Source organism: Elephantulus edwardii, unplaced genomic scaffold, assembly GCF_000299155.1.
Source record: "Elephantulus edwardii isolate Elephantulus edwardi_28Jun2011 unplaced genomic scaffold, EleEdw1.0 scaffold00260, whole genome shotgun sequence".
Classification (NCBI taxonomy): domain Eukaryota; kingdom Metazoa; phylum Chordata; class Mammalia; order Macroscelidea; family Macroscelididae; genus Elephantulus; species Elephantulus edwardii.
Window position 1 is genome coordinate 2,012,767 of NW_006400010.1, and position 18,118 is coordinate 2,030,884.

At 37.5% G+C, this 18,118-nt stretch overlaps 1 protein-coding gene across 1 annotated transcript in view; it reads left to right on the forward strand.

The window, feature by feature from the left end:
- CNKSR2 (connector enhancer of kinase suppressor of Ras 2) overlaps nucleotides 1–16,456 on the forward strand; it is a 287,354-nt gene extending 270,898 nt beyond the window's left edge. The window contains exons 20-21 of the mRNA XM_006899544.1: nucleotides 13,051–13,247; nucleotides 16,093–16,456. Of these exons, the coding sequence (XP_006899606.1) occupies nucleotides 13,051–13,247; nucleotides 16,093–16,308 (413 nt within the window). The 3' untranslated portion in view covers nucleotides 16,309–16,456. The remainder of the gene's footprint in view (nucleotides 1–13,050; nucleotides 13,248–16,092) is intronic.
- The last annotated feature ends 1,662 nt before the right edge of the window (nucleotides 16,457–18,118 follow it).

Consider the following 18,118-nt stretch of genomic DNA (forward strand, 5'->3'; position numbering starts at 1 on the left):
CCCGTAGACATGGAGTTTACTTCCACTCACCGTTACCTGCATGTGACAAAGTAGATCTGCCCCATGGGTTTTTCTCATCTTTAATCTTTAGAGAAACAGGTCACCAGGACTTACTTTCTTTCCCAGATCTGTTAGGTTAATAGTGAGGTCAAACACAGTAATGTTTGTGAGGATGGGTCAGGACAAGGAAATGTTTTGTTCTCTTCTACATAGTGCTGCAGTGAGACAGAACTGTCCTGATGATGCCTAACAGCAGCATCAATTCATTGATACATATTCAAAAAGGAAGACTAAATTCTTTTCTTTTTCTTCTTTTTTCCTTTCTTTTTTCTCTTTCTCTTATTTTTTTTTCTGAATACATAGGTTTAGAAAAAAATGGCAGGCTCCAAATAACTATATTAAGCAAAAGAGCACAAGGCATCTACACTTTTATGAGTTATTCTTGTGTTACTGTTGATAGGCTTGGAAATCTACTATGGGTAAATTTTGTGATCCACAGTTAGGTAATAACAAGTAGCCAGTGGCTTAAATTTGCCACTGATAATATTATTGTTGTTGTTATGTACTGTCCAGTTGAAACTGACTCCTAGCTAACCCTCCAGTAGGTTATCAGAGGCAGTAAATCTCATGAGAGGAAATTGCTCATCTTTCTCCCACTGAGCAGCTGGTGGATTCAAACTTTGTGCCTTCAGGTTGGCAATGCAGCTCCTTACCACTAAGGCACCAGAACTACCTAATTGGAACTAAGTAAATCTAATTCTCCTCGAACTCGGGCCTAAGTAGGCATCTTTGAAAATGCTCTTCCCAGGTGGACAATTATTTCTGTTTTCAAGCATTTTCTTCTCTTTCATGCACTAAGGAAAACATTTTTAATCTGATTTGTATTCTGATGTAATCATTCTCTTGCAAATATTTGCACCTCCATCATGAATTATATGTATAATCCAAGGCTTCAACCCAGTTCATTCTGTTTCAGCCTCCTGCTGTTAATTTGTATTTCCACCCAAATATACTAGATGTAAGGAACCCTAGTGGAAGAGTGGATATTGTCTAGGGCTGCTAAAAAAAGTCAGCAGTTGGAATCCACCAGCCACTTCTTGGGAGACTAACAGTCTTCACCCATTAATATTTACAACTTCAGAGAGTTTATATGAGTTAGAACCAACTGAATGGCAGTGGATTCAGTTTCAGAGTTTTATACTAAGTGAAAAATGCAAATTATCAGAAGAAATTTGAACCAGGATGAACCAGTTGAAAGTCCAGGAATAATTTCATCCTCGGGCGTCCCTATCAGGGACAGTATTGGGAACCTGGTAACATATATAAAGCTCCTCTTTCCAGTATTTACATCACTGCTTACTGTTTGTGTGGCACTTTGTGTGAAAATGTATGAATTATAATTTATTAATTTAAATTTATAAAACAGATTGAGGAGGGAATGCGATCTCCTTTAAATACTTGGGGTGAGAACTTGCATAGAAACTGGACCTATACTAGAATAAGTCATATTAATCTTGATTCAAAATGACTGGATATCTGGATTCACTGTGCAAATATCAAGGGGTTATTAAGTGCCAGGGAAATAAGATTGGTCTCTTCATGTTTCAGTGATGAGTGGAAGCTTAGTAAATATTTGCTAATTAATATGTCAAACAGAACCATTATTGATTTTCTCTGGGGTAGCATAGATATATTTATTGCTGTTGTTTCAAAATGTAATTTGTTGGGCATTTACTAAATAGTGATATTTATTTCAATAGCTGGAGTATGGAATATTTTAATAGTTAAGAGTTAGGCCAAAAGGAAAGAAAACCATCAAGAGCTATATGAATTCCACTTGTCCTTTTTAAAAGTAGAAATAAAATTAATCTATCACCACTATAATAAATAATCTTTGACTGCTTGAGAGGAGATAAATGAAGTAAGTTATCAGCTACAAAGGAGAAGAGTAGAAAAAGGGATGTAGACACTAGGCGAGGGGAGATGGAGTACAGCACAGACACAAAGCGAGAAAACGAGAGTGTTGAGAACCAGAAAGAGACTTGCAAAAGGCTTGTAAACCTAACATTCACAGGAGTCAGAATAGCCTTTCACAGAATAGTATCTTAGAGTGTGGGTCTCTTTTTCAGAGATTTATATAGATTACCCATATACCAGCAGTCCTTCTATGCCTTTCTCTCTAACTTACCAGCCTTACCAACACTATTCATATTTTATATTGGGTAATTGCACACTAAGACACTCATATTTTATTCAACAGTACTGAGTCAAAAAGTATCTTTGTGAGTGTTTGGTTTGCCTCAAAAAAGAAATGGGAACTGTTTAATTCTACATGAAAGGATAGTTTTAAAGAATTTCTTTCAGCAATATACCAAGGATTTTGGCATCAAAATCCAGTAGGCCAAGATATTGCCATCAGAATCCTTTACCAAAATCCTTGAAATTGTTTGAACTGTGTAGTATAATGGTGATAGGACTAAATATAAAATGCTATATGGTGTCCCCAACTGAAGTGCTGCTGATTAGATCATACATTTCGTTTGTATACTGTACAAAAAAACGGAGTTTAACTCCAGCCAGCCCTCTCCACTGTATGTTGTTGTTAGCTGTCATCAAGTCAGACCCTGACTCATGGTAACCCCAGGTGTCAAAGAGTACAAGTGCCCCATAGGGTTTGCTTGGCTATAATCTGCATGGAGCAAATCGCCTGGCCTTTGTTCCACAGAGCCACAGGAAGGTTAGAACAGCCAGCCTTTTGGTTAGTCATAAATCTCCTGTGCCGCCTAGGCTCCCACCACGTAACCAACCTGAGTAGAACTAGCCCAGAGCAGTAGGTCTCAAACTTAAGTGGGCACAAGAATCACCTGGGAAGTTTGCTTAAAATGCAGATTCCTGATTACCCTACATGGAAATTCTGCTTATGGAAAGGAGGGAGTGATACTAAGTACTATTATTTCAAAACCCTGCTAAGGAGTTATCTTCTCTTATACAAATATGCACACAGACTGGTAATTAGTTGTAGCCCATTTGAAAGAATGATTCTTACTCACCATTCTCCGGCACTCTGGCAGTATTCTGATTGAGGAGGTCTCTTGGAGTAGAATTCAACAAGCCTATAGAAACAAATTAATTCTGTCATCTCTGGTGAAGGAGAAGAGTACTCAATATCCCATGCACTGCCAAAATAACAAACAGATAAGTCTTGGAGAGGGTGCAGCCAGAGTGCTCGCTGGAGGTAAAGATGGCTGAGCTTCATCTCACATACTTTGGGCATGTTGCTAGGAGAGACTCTTCCTTGGAAAGAGACATCATGCTTGGAAAGGTGGAGGTTCAGTGAAAGAGAGGAAGACCCTCAACCAATGGATTGATACAGTAAATGCAGTGAGGGCTTCAAGTGTGTCAGAGATGGTGAGGATGACACAGGATACATGAAGGTTCAGTTCTGTTGTTCATAGAGTCTCTACGAGTTATACGCAACTTGATGGCACCTAAGAATAGAAACAAATCTGTCTTGGAGAAAGTGCAACCAGGGTGCTCCTTAGTGGAAAGGGTGGTGATACGTCACCCAATATACTGTGGGCTTGTTGTCAGGAGGGAGCAGTCCTTTGGAAAAAAACATCATGCTTGGAAAGGTGGACGGTCAGTGAAGGAGAGAAAGCCCCCTAATGAAACATACTGACACGGTGACCACAGCAATGAGCCCAAGTGTCTCAGAGGTGATGAGAGTAGCACAGGATAGGACAAGGTTTGGGGCTGTTGTCCATACTGTCATCATGAGTCATAGTCAACACGATGGCACCTAACAACAACAATGAAATAGTGAGAGTCCTTGGGTGATAGAAGTAGCACTCATGCTGAACTTCTAACCAGGAGGTAAAAGGTGCCTCAGAAAAAAGGCTTTGTGATCTATTGCTCAAAATCAGAATGGAGTTACCACTAGACAGAGTCAATTCAATAGCAAATACTATGGTTTGGGTTTTTGTTTTGGGAAACAAGGCTACAAATGTAAGTAACTTTCCACCTCGCTAATATAGTCACCTGGCCTCTATTTTAGATTTCCCTAAAGTAATTTATGACTAAATGTGTGCTAGTATAGAACTGTGTTTCATTTTCATAGGCTGGTTTTTCAAAAAACTAGGCTCTGTGGGTATTAGGGGAAGCACTAGACATTAAACCCTTCTAGTGCTGTATCTAAGGGGAAATGAGAATTGTGCTCAGAACAACAACTTATATATTTTTTAATTGCTTAGATAATTTAGGGATGACCTTGTGCTTAAGGTCCAATTGCCTCTGATTTTACTGTTTGGAATTCCATTATCTTATGAAATGATGCGATGGAAGCCAGAGCTGGCTGGCATTCTCTTACTATAATAGTCTTAAAAATGGGGTCTTCTCCTTTGTATCACGTAGCCGCCATATGAAGATGACTCAGTTCCTAGTACATTTTCTGCAAAAGGATAAAAGTTTGATAAACCAAAGTTAGTTCAACTCATTCTGAATTGTGCTGCATTCACTTTTCTAGATACCGATGTTCTAGGCAATACATGCCTCTCTCCATTTTGTAAGGAAGGCGGTAATGAACAGCATGCTTTCTCTGTTCCCTTTTCCTCCTTGTTTCTTCTTCGTAAGATAGCTCAAAAGATACTGCTGGGTATTGCAGATCAAAGTCTGCCCTGAGCTAGAAATGTAACACAAAAAAGATTACTGATCGGTGCCAGCTGAAAATATAGGAACTTTTCTAAACCCAAGATAAAATTAACTAAAAAAGACTACAATTCATTTTATTAGATATGTTCTTAGTTGTTGTTTTTTTTTTTTCGTCATTCAGAATCCTTAGTCTTTTAACTCCTTCACATATGGCTTCTGCGAAGGTACAAAGTCACTCATTAATCATGTTTGTTACAGCTTTTGGATTTTTCTTCACTTTGTTGTTCGCATGTAGTCTCCTCATTGGAGAGATGCTAGCTGGCATATTGTGCAATCTCACTGATTAGGATGTGGTAGCAGTATATTATCAAAGAGCCCTGATGGCACAGAAGTTAAATGCTCAATTGCTAAACTAAAGGTTGGCAGTTCAAATTCAGCAGCTGCTCCATGGGAGAAAAATGTGGCAATCTGCTTCCATAAAGATGACAGCCTTGAAAACCCAACGAGGGACTCTGTTTGGTAGGCTCAGAATTGACTCGATAGCAATGACTTTGGTTTCAATTTACCGTATCTATCCAGGGAGTTCAGGAAAATTTAGAAGAAAGTAGAGCAGAAGATTTCTTTATGATTGATGAATTGGGGGAAAGATCTTCTATAAAAGTAGTTTCATTTTATTGAAATACTAATCATTTTATATGTGTTTAGAAAATACTTTTAACCTAAACTTTTCTGATTAAAATTACAGATGTGCATATACAAGTATAGAGGTGAGAAAACATTTATCTGCCCTATATATTATTTTGTATATGTAACATTGGCATTTTCAAATGGCCAGGCTTATAAAGTATCCAATTTCTGGCTAAGTACACTTGCATGCCAACAGAAAAACATCATAGTATTAAAACCATATGCAATTCTAGCCACATTTTTCTATTTTTTTTTCTTCATGGGTATTGCATGATGGTATTTCTAGTACAAATACTAATATGCTTTTGGAAATAATGGCACTTGCAGGTCTTTCATCATATTGTATCACTGCTTTATCATATTAGGCTAATACACTGCGAGAGTTGGTAGAACCTCTCCATGCCAAATCGGATCCACTTCTGTTGGCACTGAACCCATTGGACTCACAGATTAAGCTAATGTTTAGAGAATTTAGATCGGAGAGAGTCGGCTCGGCACAGACTCAGCATCAACCTCTTGCAAGCAACTAAAATGGCCTCGTCCTTGCTGTTTATAACAGAAAACAGACTTTTAAAAAGTTTAGATCATCAAGGTTTTTGGATGTGGGGCCTCGCTGAAGGGATATTGAGAGGGACAGGCCACTCTTAAGAAGAATGCGAGCTTTCTACATTGGGACTAGCTAAGATCAAAGCCAATCAAGATGGAGCAGAGTAACAGAAAACTGCCTTTTCTGTGGGAGAACAGAGGGCGAAGGGGCTGGATGGGAGGGCTTGGTGTGGGGACACTTCAGTTGTATTTGGCTGACCCCAGGAAAGAGAGGGACCAGCTCTAATCACTAGAAACCTGGGCTGGTTTTAATGGACTCTTCAGTGGCCTCTTTATGGCAAAGCAGAGGAAGCAAATTCTGTATAAGTGTATTTTGCATTTTTAAAAGTTGACGTTCTGTATTGTACTAAATTAAGTGTAATCTATTAAGGCAAGGTATACACAACCTTCTCTGAAATTTATGATGTTGATTCTATTATAAAGTGTATTCCGTGCAACACAGACTGCTTTTGGTGACAATAATGAAAATTCCTCATTCCAGGCTTTATTAGATTCCTCAGATAAAACCCTAATTTTCCTCTTATTTCTTGGCACTTGTATATCAATGGTGTTGCCTCATAGGACAGGCATGAGCTATTCTTTTCTGTAAAGTATTCATAATCTATAGGCTGTGACATTCATTTTGGAAAAAAATTTTGTCTGAATGTCTTTCAAACTAGCTTCAGATATTATTTAATACTATGTAACTGAGTCCCCTGTGGCTCGATATTGGTCTCTTTTCCTTCTGTAGTGGATGTGAAATTTCCTTTATTTAGTTGGATAAGATACACTGTAATAATTTCAATGCTAATTAATGGATATTTCATACTGTGCAATGAACAGATAATTTAAAACTGTATTTTGAAATGTTGCCCCCCCCCTTCCTGTCGCCGGAGTGTGTGGTATTGCATAATGTGAATACCTGTAAAAAAAATATAGATTACTTAAAAATAAAAATATGACCAGTTGATATCAGATCTTTTTAGATAGCTAAGTAATTTGCTTAATATGCCTGATCATAAATATCTTTCTAAAGAGAAGTAATCTGCTTCTTTCTCACAAATGGAATTTGTGTTGTGAATAAAATCACATTGATCTGCCTTACGATTGCCTCTGTGCTATAACCATTCTCATGTGTGTTTTAAGTATATATATAAATCATAGCTCTACTATGTAGAAATCCATCAACAAGCATGTTAATATAATTTAATAGTAATGAAAGTCATAGTAAAATTTCATGATCGGAAGAATTTTAGAGTTTTTTTCTCAGTAAGGAATGAATATGGTGACTACACATTTTCAATTATCTTGTAGATTTGGTTCTAAACTATCACTTTTATAAAGTTCTGCCTAAAACCCAAATACTTTGATCTCCATGGTTCTGTTAGTTTCATTTTCTAAATTTGATAGATAAATCTAGAATCATTCATTTATGTTTGTGATAGTCCTTCAAAGAGCCTTCCCTTCTTTTGGATCAATAAGTCAGTGCCAAGAGCACTGGGCCTCTGCTATCTGAAAAATCCATCACAACTCCAGTGCTCTAAAAGTTCAACCATTGCCGTAGATTTGCTTCATTAAGCTACAAAATTTCGTGGAAATGGCTGACTTAGAGAATGAAATATAGAATGCATTTCAGCTCTCTCTCTTCCATTCCATCTTAGTGTTCTAAAGGGATTTACAGACACATAGATAGGCCATACCTGAGTTTGTGAAGTGCAGTGTCATTTTTACAAGGATGGTCTTTGAATGTACTTTAACACACATACACACACACACACATACACACACACGTAATTAGCAGTGTTGGTGTGTCTGCTCAGCTATCCTTTTTTAAGAAGTATTGTTTTCTTTCGTTTTGCTATAATATGGCTTTTAATCAAAGAAATTCTTTCCCAGTGGAAAGGTTTGGGTATAATTATATTCCATAAAAATAATAAGCAGTTACTTCTGAAAACAAAACAAGAAAGATTAAAGAACAAAGACTGAAAACTAGCTTTTAAAATTTTATACTCATTTCTGATACACCAAACTGCCCTCTGCCTCGTTTTTAACAATGCTAGGCATTGCAGCTACTTGACATATAAAACCATAAATTAGAAGTTAATATTTAATTATTCTAAAGATAGCATAAATTCCTAAATACTTAATCATCTTTAGCAAACCTTAAAAGACATTAAATCTGTTTACTACCACCTGACATATAAATAGACGAATGTGATAGTAAGTTAGTAGTCATAGAAAATATTCCTGTGGCCTAAGTACAAATGTTTTTTGCCCTTTGTGACAAGAATAGTGTTCCACGTATTTGATATCAGTCTGGAAACCTTAAAGCAGGCTGCACTTGTCCAAGAATTAATGTCTCTCAAATTTGACTGATGACTAATACTACTATGTGCAGCCTTCTCTACCACTTGTTATTTAACCTTTCACAACCTTCTGTGTCCATTACCCAGCTGTGTTGGGAAAAGAAAAGCTGTTCTAAGAGGACATTATTGCCCAATTTTTTAAAAAGCACAGTTTCTTTGTAGCACACATCCCAGGATTGTTAGTTTGGTCTTTCAGGAACCAACTGATCTACTCATTTGAGAGGTTTGCTCTTATTTTCATTTTCCTTCAGCATTGCCATTACAGGGGATGGGGGGTGGGGGAAAAGCCAAAGCAAATGTTTAGATCTTCTAGATTCTTATTCCTCTCTCCTAACTTTTCACCAAAGAGACATGAATTACACATGAGACTACCATGACAATTCTACAGCCACCTGATAGGGAACTCTTTAGAGTGTTTCATGGAGAAGATCATCACTCAGTTTCATGTTGGGTGCATAAAGTGCTATTCCAGAGCAATGGGGAAGTCACAGTATACTTCTCTGAGGGCCCAGTGAGGTACAGGAAGGAGAGAGAGAGAATAAAAACATTGCAAATACCTCCTCAGATTTTAGATCTTATCCTTTGGAGTTTCTTTTCTGGGTATGGTTGGTAACTATTATTATATAGTGATACAGGTTTTTAAGAGAAGAACAAGAGAAGTATTTTAACTGGCAGTGGTACACAGCTAGAAAAGTTTCAGAAGCACCAAGCCAGAAATGTAAGGAAATGCATCAACCCAGAGACCTTTTGATATTTGAAACGTGCCTTGTCATCTGCTTATGAGCAATTTGCAAGAAACCACCAACAGAATATTCTTTTTCCTTAGCTAACCTTTTCTTTGAACTTTTCTTGGTCACTCACTACCTGGAGGTCAGACAGACTGAAAGAACCAAACAAATTGCACCTGTGATGCCCACCACATACTGAGATTCACATTATTTCACTGGCTAGTAACTGAGACAAGAAACAGTATTTCCTCCTTTTCCCTCCACGGAGTTTGACACTCTCCCTGAATTATTTCATCAATAACATAATTAGATTCCTCGAATCTATTAGTCAATCAAATTTTATATTGGAAAGGGAACTTTAAATGTTTGCTCTGCTTTAGGAAAACTGGCATTCAACACATGCAGTGTAGCACAGGACTAGTTGGCATATTGCAAACATAATTTGGGAAGGGGATTTCTTCTACAACAGGCCTATATTTTTCTGGATAAATCAGGTATAATTTTTTATGAATAAAGAAAATACAAATACAAAAACTTTCACTGTAGCAATGATCTACTTCCTCATTAGGAAGCACAGAAGATGCTATATGTATCCTGTGATTTGAATGTACTCCTCTATACTTGGCCAACTTTCCAGAAATATCTGTTCATGACTGCAAATCAAAACCAAACCAAACCACCAAAATCTGGTTAGAGGCCAGTTCTCCAGTGGCTAAATGGGTGCCTTGAAAGAAAAGAGCAGATCTCATCAAGTACTTGCTTCCCCTTCCTAAGCAAGCTACAAGGGCAAGACTCTTTGGAAAGAAGAAAACCAGGATTTTAAAAAGAGAGAAGCCAGAAGAAGATGGCCAATAAAAGAAAACCAAGGTGCTTTCATAATTGCAGTTGCAACAGTAACCCCAATTGACTTAACTGATATTCATCTGAGCAAAATCAAGGAACCCAATTGAAAAATATAAAAGAAAATAAAGGTCTGTTTTTGTCTTGAATGTTGAGCTCTGTGTTGTGTTTTGACTGTTGAGCACAGTGAGTCAGATTTCTAATGTGATTGCCCTCACCCTTTGAAAAGGATTCTCTGTCTAGTCTTAAACTGTGGGGTAACTAGTGGCATTTGGGGGGGGGGTCTAGCATCAACCCTTCATCCTTACTCATTCCACCACTGTGTCTTGTGCAGTGTTACATATGTGTGTGATGTGTAGGAAATGGGAGTCTGCTTATCTCTGATTACACACTCTTCCATTACTATACTTGGAAATGTTTCTGTGTTCCGTCTCATTGTGATTCCTTGTTCAAATGTGCTGACCAGAGATAAATCCATACTCAATTCTTCTTACAGCTGTCAAGCTAGATTCTATGTATAATTATGTTGTCTTTTGGTTGAAGGATTTCCGCCCCGCCCCGCCCCCCCCCGCCTTAACAGTGAGAGGGGAGGGAAAAAAGCTTTCCACTTCTATTTATTTAATGGCTCTGAATTTCATTTTTATACTAAATCTTACTTACCCTACTTAAAGTAAAACTACCCTGAAATTTTGTCAAAATTGGTCATCTGCCCCATTATTCTGCAAACTTAATGCACTGGGGGAAAAGAAAACTGGATCAAAATGTATATTAAGCACAGTATCTTTTAAACAAAATGTATACTCCCTAAATACTACGTAATATAGAGGAAGGTTATGTTAAAATAGAAATTTACTGTATAAGAACATTTCTGCCTCTCTTAAAACTATAATCTGAACCCCTTTTCCCTTCTCTTTAGAGGTGAAGAAGCAATAATACACTAGGTTCTATGATACCTAACAACTATAATTCACATCTCTTAGGCCTCTTGTTTCTATCCTGCCCTCTATCTTTTTAGATGCAGCCTTGTTAAAAGGCAAAAAGACTGATGACTATTAAATAATTCCTTGAGGTCCTTTCCCTCAATCATGATTTTATGAAATGGGATTTATGCTGTCCAAATGTGTCCTTGTTTTTACAACTCCATTTCATTACTCTAACGTACGTGCCTTCATACTGCCTTCACTCCAGACCATTGCTATCTATCTTACTTTAGTCTTGCTCTTAACCCAGCTCTTCCTTGTTACAATTTTACATCCAAGAATTACTCACAATCCTGTAGGTGTTGGAAACATCGAAGGATAAGCCTGTAGAGAGTTTTAAAAATGGTTATTTAGTGGGATTTGAGTCTCTGTTCTTTTTATAGCTCAAAGTTATGCTCTGGTTCAGACGTTAAAATTCATTGTAGCGGGCTGAGCACCCATAGCGATAGCGTGTGCTGATGAGGACAAGGGGTTTTCTAATGGAAGGACTCAACATTACCATTAGTTGATAACTTTGGCAGGAGAGCCAAGAGTTGAATTTGACATTTAAATGAAGCTACTTTTTAATCCTAAGGGTGATCCTTTCCAGTTAAGGTACTGTATTTTTATAAACTTTTTTCCAGGCAGTTTCAGGTACCCTTCTTTAAAAATCACTTATAGGCTACATTTTTAGAGTGTGTCATATTAACAGTTACTTGTTAAATAGACAGTACAAATGATTACTGAGGTGGGGGGAGGGGGAAATGGCAGTATAAGATTGTTAAAATCGTAGGTTCTGGAGGCAGGCTGCCCAGTTGTACTTCTAGCTTCACCACTTACTAGATATGACCTCAGGCAAAGTGCTTACCTGCTGTAAAATGAAGATAAAGTAGATCTAGTATTGCAAAGATTAAGTGAGATAATAGATAGTAATTAAGCATCTGGCCCACTGCATAGCATACTACTATTATTACCAGTTGTTTTGTGCCATCTAGTCAATAAAGAGACAGAAACCCTAAATGACAGAGTAGAACTGCCCTGTAGGGTTTCCAAGGCTGCAGTCTTTATGGAACCAAATCACTAGGTCTCTTCTGTCATGGAGCCACTTGTGGGTTCAGATTGCCAACCACTTAACCATTGTACCACCAATGCTCCTATTGGGTCAGAAATCCTAAAATAATACATGGACCATGGTGGAAGGGAAAACATTCCATATTTGCTCCTTGAGCAATATAATTAGTATCCCTCAAATAAGACATCATATGGCTATCTATTAAAGGAAGTATGATGCAGCCCGACTCCAATCAATCACTCCAAGCAAAAGCCCAGCTCATCTAGGCTTATCATTGTTGGAAAGCACACAACATTAGTATTCAGGCCATTAAAAAACAAGATGGGAGTTTAATTTGTTCAGCTAATCTAGAATCCTTTCCTGAGCCAGTCTTCTTTCCCTCCCCCCCTTCAAAATTAATTAATTAGAATATTTTCTTCCCAGGTCTTATAAATGCTAAGTAGCTTCTCTTAGAATGTACCATATTTTTCTTAAATTTGCATATCAGCATATTACCACATTTCATTTCATTAAAGCATTACTGATGACAATTTATGATCATTTAGTGTATTTATTGTTTGTCAGGCATTACTGTGACAGTCACATGATAGCTAATATCCTCTACGGCAGAGTATTGGAAGATTTTTGTAATCAAATATGCTCCAATGAATGCCATTATACCTTATAATGTCTGGAAAAACAGTAAAAAGCAGTTCATTTAGTACCTGCTAACCCAAGAGAGCTTTATGAATCAGCACCTCTATGCTTATCAATACGATGACAAGGGATTCACAATGTTTTTAAATACTAAATTATCTGCAAGATTGTTTCTGTGTTGTGTACCTTTTGTATTCTAATTCTTTTAACTAAATGGACTCATGATATGTATAGTTATTTGCTATCAAGAGAATATTTGGCAAGTCAAGGCATCGTATTATTTAATCATACTAAAGCAATTGGCTGCTTATAGCTAATTTTTACCCAGTATAACTAGCAGCTGTGTTCCTTTGAAAACCATTAATAACAGAGTGTTCCCCAGTCATTCATTATCCTGTTTTTCTTTTGGTTTTGTTTTTGGTTTGTTGTGTTATTTATTTATTTAGTAGTGGTAGATTTTTTTTTTTTTTTAGTGTCAAAGAATTGTTTATTACATCGAATTCATTTTTATCTGTTTTTGGAAATTACAGGTGGAAGTAGGGAAGAAAAGTTAGGAGACTCATTGCAGGATTTATACAGGGCATTGGAGCAAGCCAGTCTGTCACCTCTAGGAGAACATCGCATTTCAACTAAGCTGGAATACAAGCTGTCTTTTATCAAAAGATGTAATGATCCTGTAATGAATGAAAAACTACACCGGCTGAGAATTCTCAAAAGCACTTTAAAGGTAAGAAATTAAATGAAAGGAGAAATTCCTTAAGAGTTTCTTTCTTGAACACCGAGTAGATGACCAGAGATTCTAGGTGAAGAAATAGGAAACCTAGAGAGAGGAAGAGACCGGGTCCTCTGGAAGAACCTGAAGCTTGTTAGCGTAAAGAGGAAATCAACTTGGCATTAAAATCACAACATGCTGACTAGATGTTATGAAAATTAGTTCTAGGAGCAAACAAGTGTAATTTTCCCCCTCCAAAGAAAAGGCTGGTGTTATTCCTCAGGCTCTCATTTTCCTAAGATAAATATACCAGGTAGTGTAGTTGCCAGACTTATTAAATGAACCTGTCATGCATGCAGAGTGTAGTAAAGGGTGCTGAAAAGGTTTGAGATATTGTGTGGCTATTTCTTGCATGAATGACTATGTATTTAGAGTGAAGTCATGATTTAGGTTCCATGTAGAAATTTATAATTACTCAGTTTATACTATCAATTCCCAACTTACATGTTATTTTCTTAGTATACATTTCCTAAGTGATTTGAGGGATTCTGATGGCCTAATAGCTAAGGAGTTGTGCTGCCGACACAGAGGCAGGCAGTTTGAATCCATCAGCTGTTCAAAGGGAGCAAGATGGGCAATATCCTCCCATATGATTAACCACATAGAGGGCAAATTACGAGTTGGTTCTGACAATAGGAGTTCTCTCATACAAATGTATGCTTCTCTTATCTCCGCCCAAGTCACCTTAGAATATGCTATTCCCAGACAGGAGAGGAAACCATGAAAAGAATATAGTCCCTGTTGCCATTGAGTTCACTCAAATACACAGCAAACCCTACAGGACAGAATACAACTTTGCCACAGGGTTTGCAAGCCAAAAAGAAAGAAAACCTATAGCCATTGAGTTTATTCCAATTCACAGGAACCCTACAGGACAGAGTAGAACTGCCCCACAGGGTTTCCAAGGCTGTAATGTTTATAGAAGCAGACTGCCACATCTTTCTGCTGCAGAGCAGCTAGTAGGTTCAAACCACCAACCTTTCTGTTAGCAGCCAAGCATTTCAACCATCATGCCACCAGGGCACCTTTGAGAAAGGAGTAGGAAGGCAGAAAGTTCAAGGAGGTGGTCCAGTGCAGTCCTCTCACTTGTACATATGGACAAAGCAGTATTCATACTCAATACTTACTCTTAAGATATACCAAGAGAGGGCCTGTCATGTAAACTAACTCTAAACAAGGCTGCACCCCTGGAAAATAAAAAATGGGAAAGAACTATCATGCAGGATCCATGGTAAAGTAACCTCAAGAAACCAGAGATCACAGCGCTCCTAAGGGAACTCTTTCAGACCCATAGTGTGCTGCTGAGGTTTTGTAATTGTGAAATCTAGACCACCATCAAAGAGACAGGGAAACAGAAAATGAATTCTTTGAAAGGGGGAAAAATATTGGGTGGCAGGTAGTCAAGTTTTCAGAGTAAAATAGCTTTTCAAGTTGGTATTCATAAAAGCAATATTGCAAATCTATGGGAAATTTGAATGCATGAGAACTAGATTTTAAAAAAAGAAATGGCTCTAATATTTATAAAGAATAATGCCAATAACCAAACATTCCTTCAAAGATACCTTCACCATTCCACCTTAAGAAAATTTCACTTCCTACTCAGTTCCAAACTACCTGGGTTAGATGCAAAAGATGGCAGGTGCTTTCTTGGGCTGGAGCAACCTAGGAGGAATAGAAGGTCAATGGAAAGAAATGCCTTTTGTTAGCAAACTAGAGAACATTAAGAGGTTTTAGCAAAGAAATGACTAAGGAATGAACTCTCCCATTAGAGAGAGGCAACTAACTGTCCAAACAATCTTATGTGTCTGGTCCCTGGAATTTTAATAGTCCCCAATCAGGGACAAATCTCTGATCGCAGTACAGGCAGGTCGTAGTCTTCTCAACCCCAGTCCTATTCTGTACATTTTGTCCAAACTAAGCTATATACCCCTAGGACCAGAACAACTTCTTAGCTATCTTTTCCTCCCAACTCTGGTTGTCAGAGTCATGACTCCTTACTTCCTGTAGAACACTTCCTAGGCTGTTCCTTGAGTCCATAAATGAGTTTGAACTTCTTGGACTGTCTCAAACCCTGTTCTCTTTCACTCTGTACCTGAAGATTCACCTCCTCCACAGGCAGAGAGTTGTATTGTTGTGATTAGATGCCATGAGGAAGCTTATTCTTCAGCTGAGATCCAGCCTCCAAGGGGGAAGGGAAGGTAGGGCCATTTCCCATCCATCGCAGGCTAACAGTGTCACACGCAATGAGCCATATCATAGCCAGAATTACACGTGTCAGCCAACAAAAGCACCATTCTTTCTCTCCAGCATGCATGAGGAGCTGGCCTTGTATGGCAGGGTCATATAGAGCTGGCTGCATACAGCATAGGTCAGGTGCAGAAGAAACTCAAAGGACAGAATGCGATATTGACCATATACGAAAGCAGATAATGACAAAACAGGAAGATGTGCATAGGGGAGCAAGCAATTTTCTCCCCCACCCCAGTACTTTAAAGAAGGCCTTGAGAAATAAGAACTGTTTGTACTGAAGCTTAAAGAATGATGACAAATTCCATAGCTTGAGATGGGGGAAAGGACAGACCAGGAGAAAAGATCAAACACAGACAGTGCACAATGGGAGCATCTCTCAGGTGTAGGGGGAAAAGTACACAGGATTTTATTCTAAATCATCAAGTTTGTATCAGCTACAAGAGCCATTTTTTCAGTTTAACATTTTTTTTGTCTATTAACTTTTTTCTTCTTCACCCTAGTAAACATGAATGTATCCCCATCTTAACATTTAACTCCTTTTGCTTTTCAGGCCAGAGAAGGGGAAGTAGCCATTATTGATAAAGTTCTAGACAATCCAGACTTGACATCAAAAGAATTCCAACAATGGAAGCAGATGTACCTCGACCTTTTCTTGGATATCTGTCAGAGCACCACTTCAAATGACCCATTAAATATTTCCTCTGAAGTAGATGTAATCACTTCCTCTCTGACACATACTCATTCTTACATTGAAACGCATGTATAAGTGTGTTCTGCCTTCGGGCCATGTTGTACCTTCCAGTACTCTGAACAAGTATATAAGGTAGTTTTTGTATCATTGTGTGGGGACACTTTACAAGCTATACTTTAATGTTACTGAACTACCAGTATATGAAACAAATCCTAATAAGGTCACAATACCACTGTCTTTAATGAGCATTTGTATATTTTATATGCAACTAGTGCTCAGCTTGTGTTTACCATGTGCAAAAAAAAAATTTCAAAAATCCCCACAACTGTCTTTAATGACTTAAAATTAACTTTTGCAAACAAATCTGAAGACAGGTGGTCTTCAAGTAGTAAAACTGAAAAAAAAGGCAGTTTTATATCTAAGGTCATTTTTTTCCCTTTAATTTTCTATAAATAAGACTTCAGAAGTAAATTACATTTTTTCAGGTGCAGACATCCTTGTGGGTGGGAAAGAATTTAAACCTTTTTTATATTTATTAAAGTGTTCTAAGGATTTTCTTAAACATTGCACAAAGTTTAATGCTGTAGTTTTATTTTTGTGAAATGTAGATGCGCACATGAGAGTTAAGCAAACTAGAAAAGCATCAACATAAGAAAAGTTCAGGTCTTAATATCCGTCTTAATAGTCTATTAACTTGTGAAAGCTGGTTAATGGAAATACTATTCCAAATCTATGAGAACACTTAACGGTGTTATCAGGGCAAAGCTTTGTAAGATGTTTTTGTAACTAAGACCAAAATTGAAGATAGAACTGCTTTATTTTCTTGGTTTAAATCTTCCTTTATTTTTGTAGTGATGAAATGCTGATTGTGTACAGAGGAATCTGAGAGTGGATTTTTTTTTAAACAGACTTAACTTGCCCAGAAAGGCAGCTAACAGCTTTCAAACTCAAACTGAAAATAATACAAAGTATAAACTGAAAGAAATCAACTTTTCCAGATAGTGTCTGATTCCCCCCAGCCCATCAACCAAACTTATGTAATTATACATCAGGCAAGGAAGTAAAATATATCTAGTTATGTAAAGGCTGAGGTGTGTTACAAAAAACAATATTGGGGGGGGAAATGTGCTTCTCTTCTAAGGAGCAAAAGGGTGGTGGTAACTCAGAGATTTGCTGCATTGAATGATATGAGAGAAACAACTATGAGGCTTGTCCTAGCTTCATGAATTGTCCTATAGAGTGGATGAAGTCTAGGAAAAACATTCTCTTCATATATTTCCATTTACAAACATCTTGTTTTTTCAAGCGATCACAGCATGCTATTGACCGTGCTGCTTTGTCGTGTCTGGCTGCATAATGTACAAGTCACAATTTGCTGTTTTTTAAGGAGGAAGGCACCCTCCATTACTATTCTGTATCCTAAAATCTACTTTGAATCAGCTTTCTACTGTTGCCTGTACAGCTCAGTGAATGTACTTTCATCTTTAAGAGTTCCAATAGATGCCAGTGAAACTTTTTGCTGTAGAGGAGAAAGTAACAACTCCACAGCCAGGCTCTTTTTTCTTTGCTTTTGAAACCACCATTGACTCACTATCGTTTTGCAAACTTTGCACAACTGTACAGAAGAGTGGCCTTTCTACAGCACATTTTCAGTAACCCTCTATTTAGTCTAAATGGATGAGAAATCATGTATTAATGTTTGTATGGAATTTTGGGTCCAGTGTAATATTTTTATCATGTAAAAAAAAAACCTATTTGTAAAAACATTTATTTACTGCATGGGTACTGACGCACATTAAATTTGTGGGATTTTGTATATGTTAAAAAAAAATAGGGAGTGGAGAAAACACAACAAAAAATCAAAAACAACCTCTTGTCCTAAAAG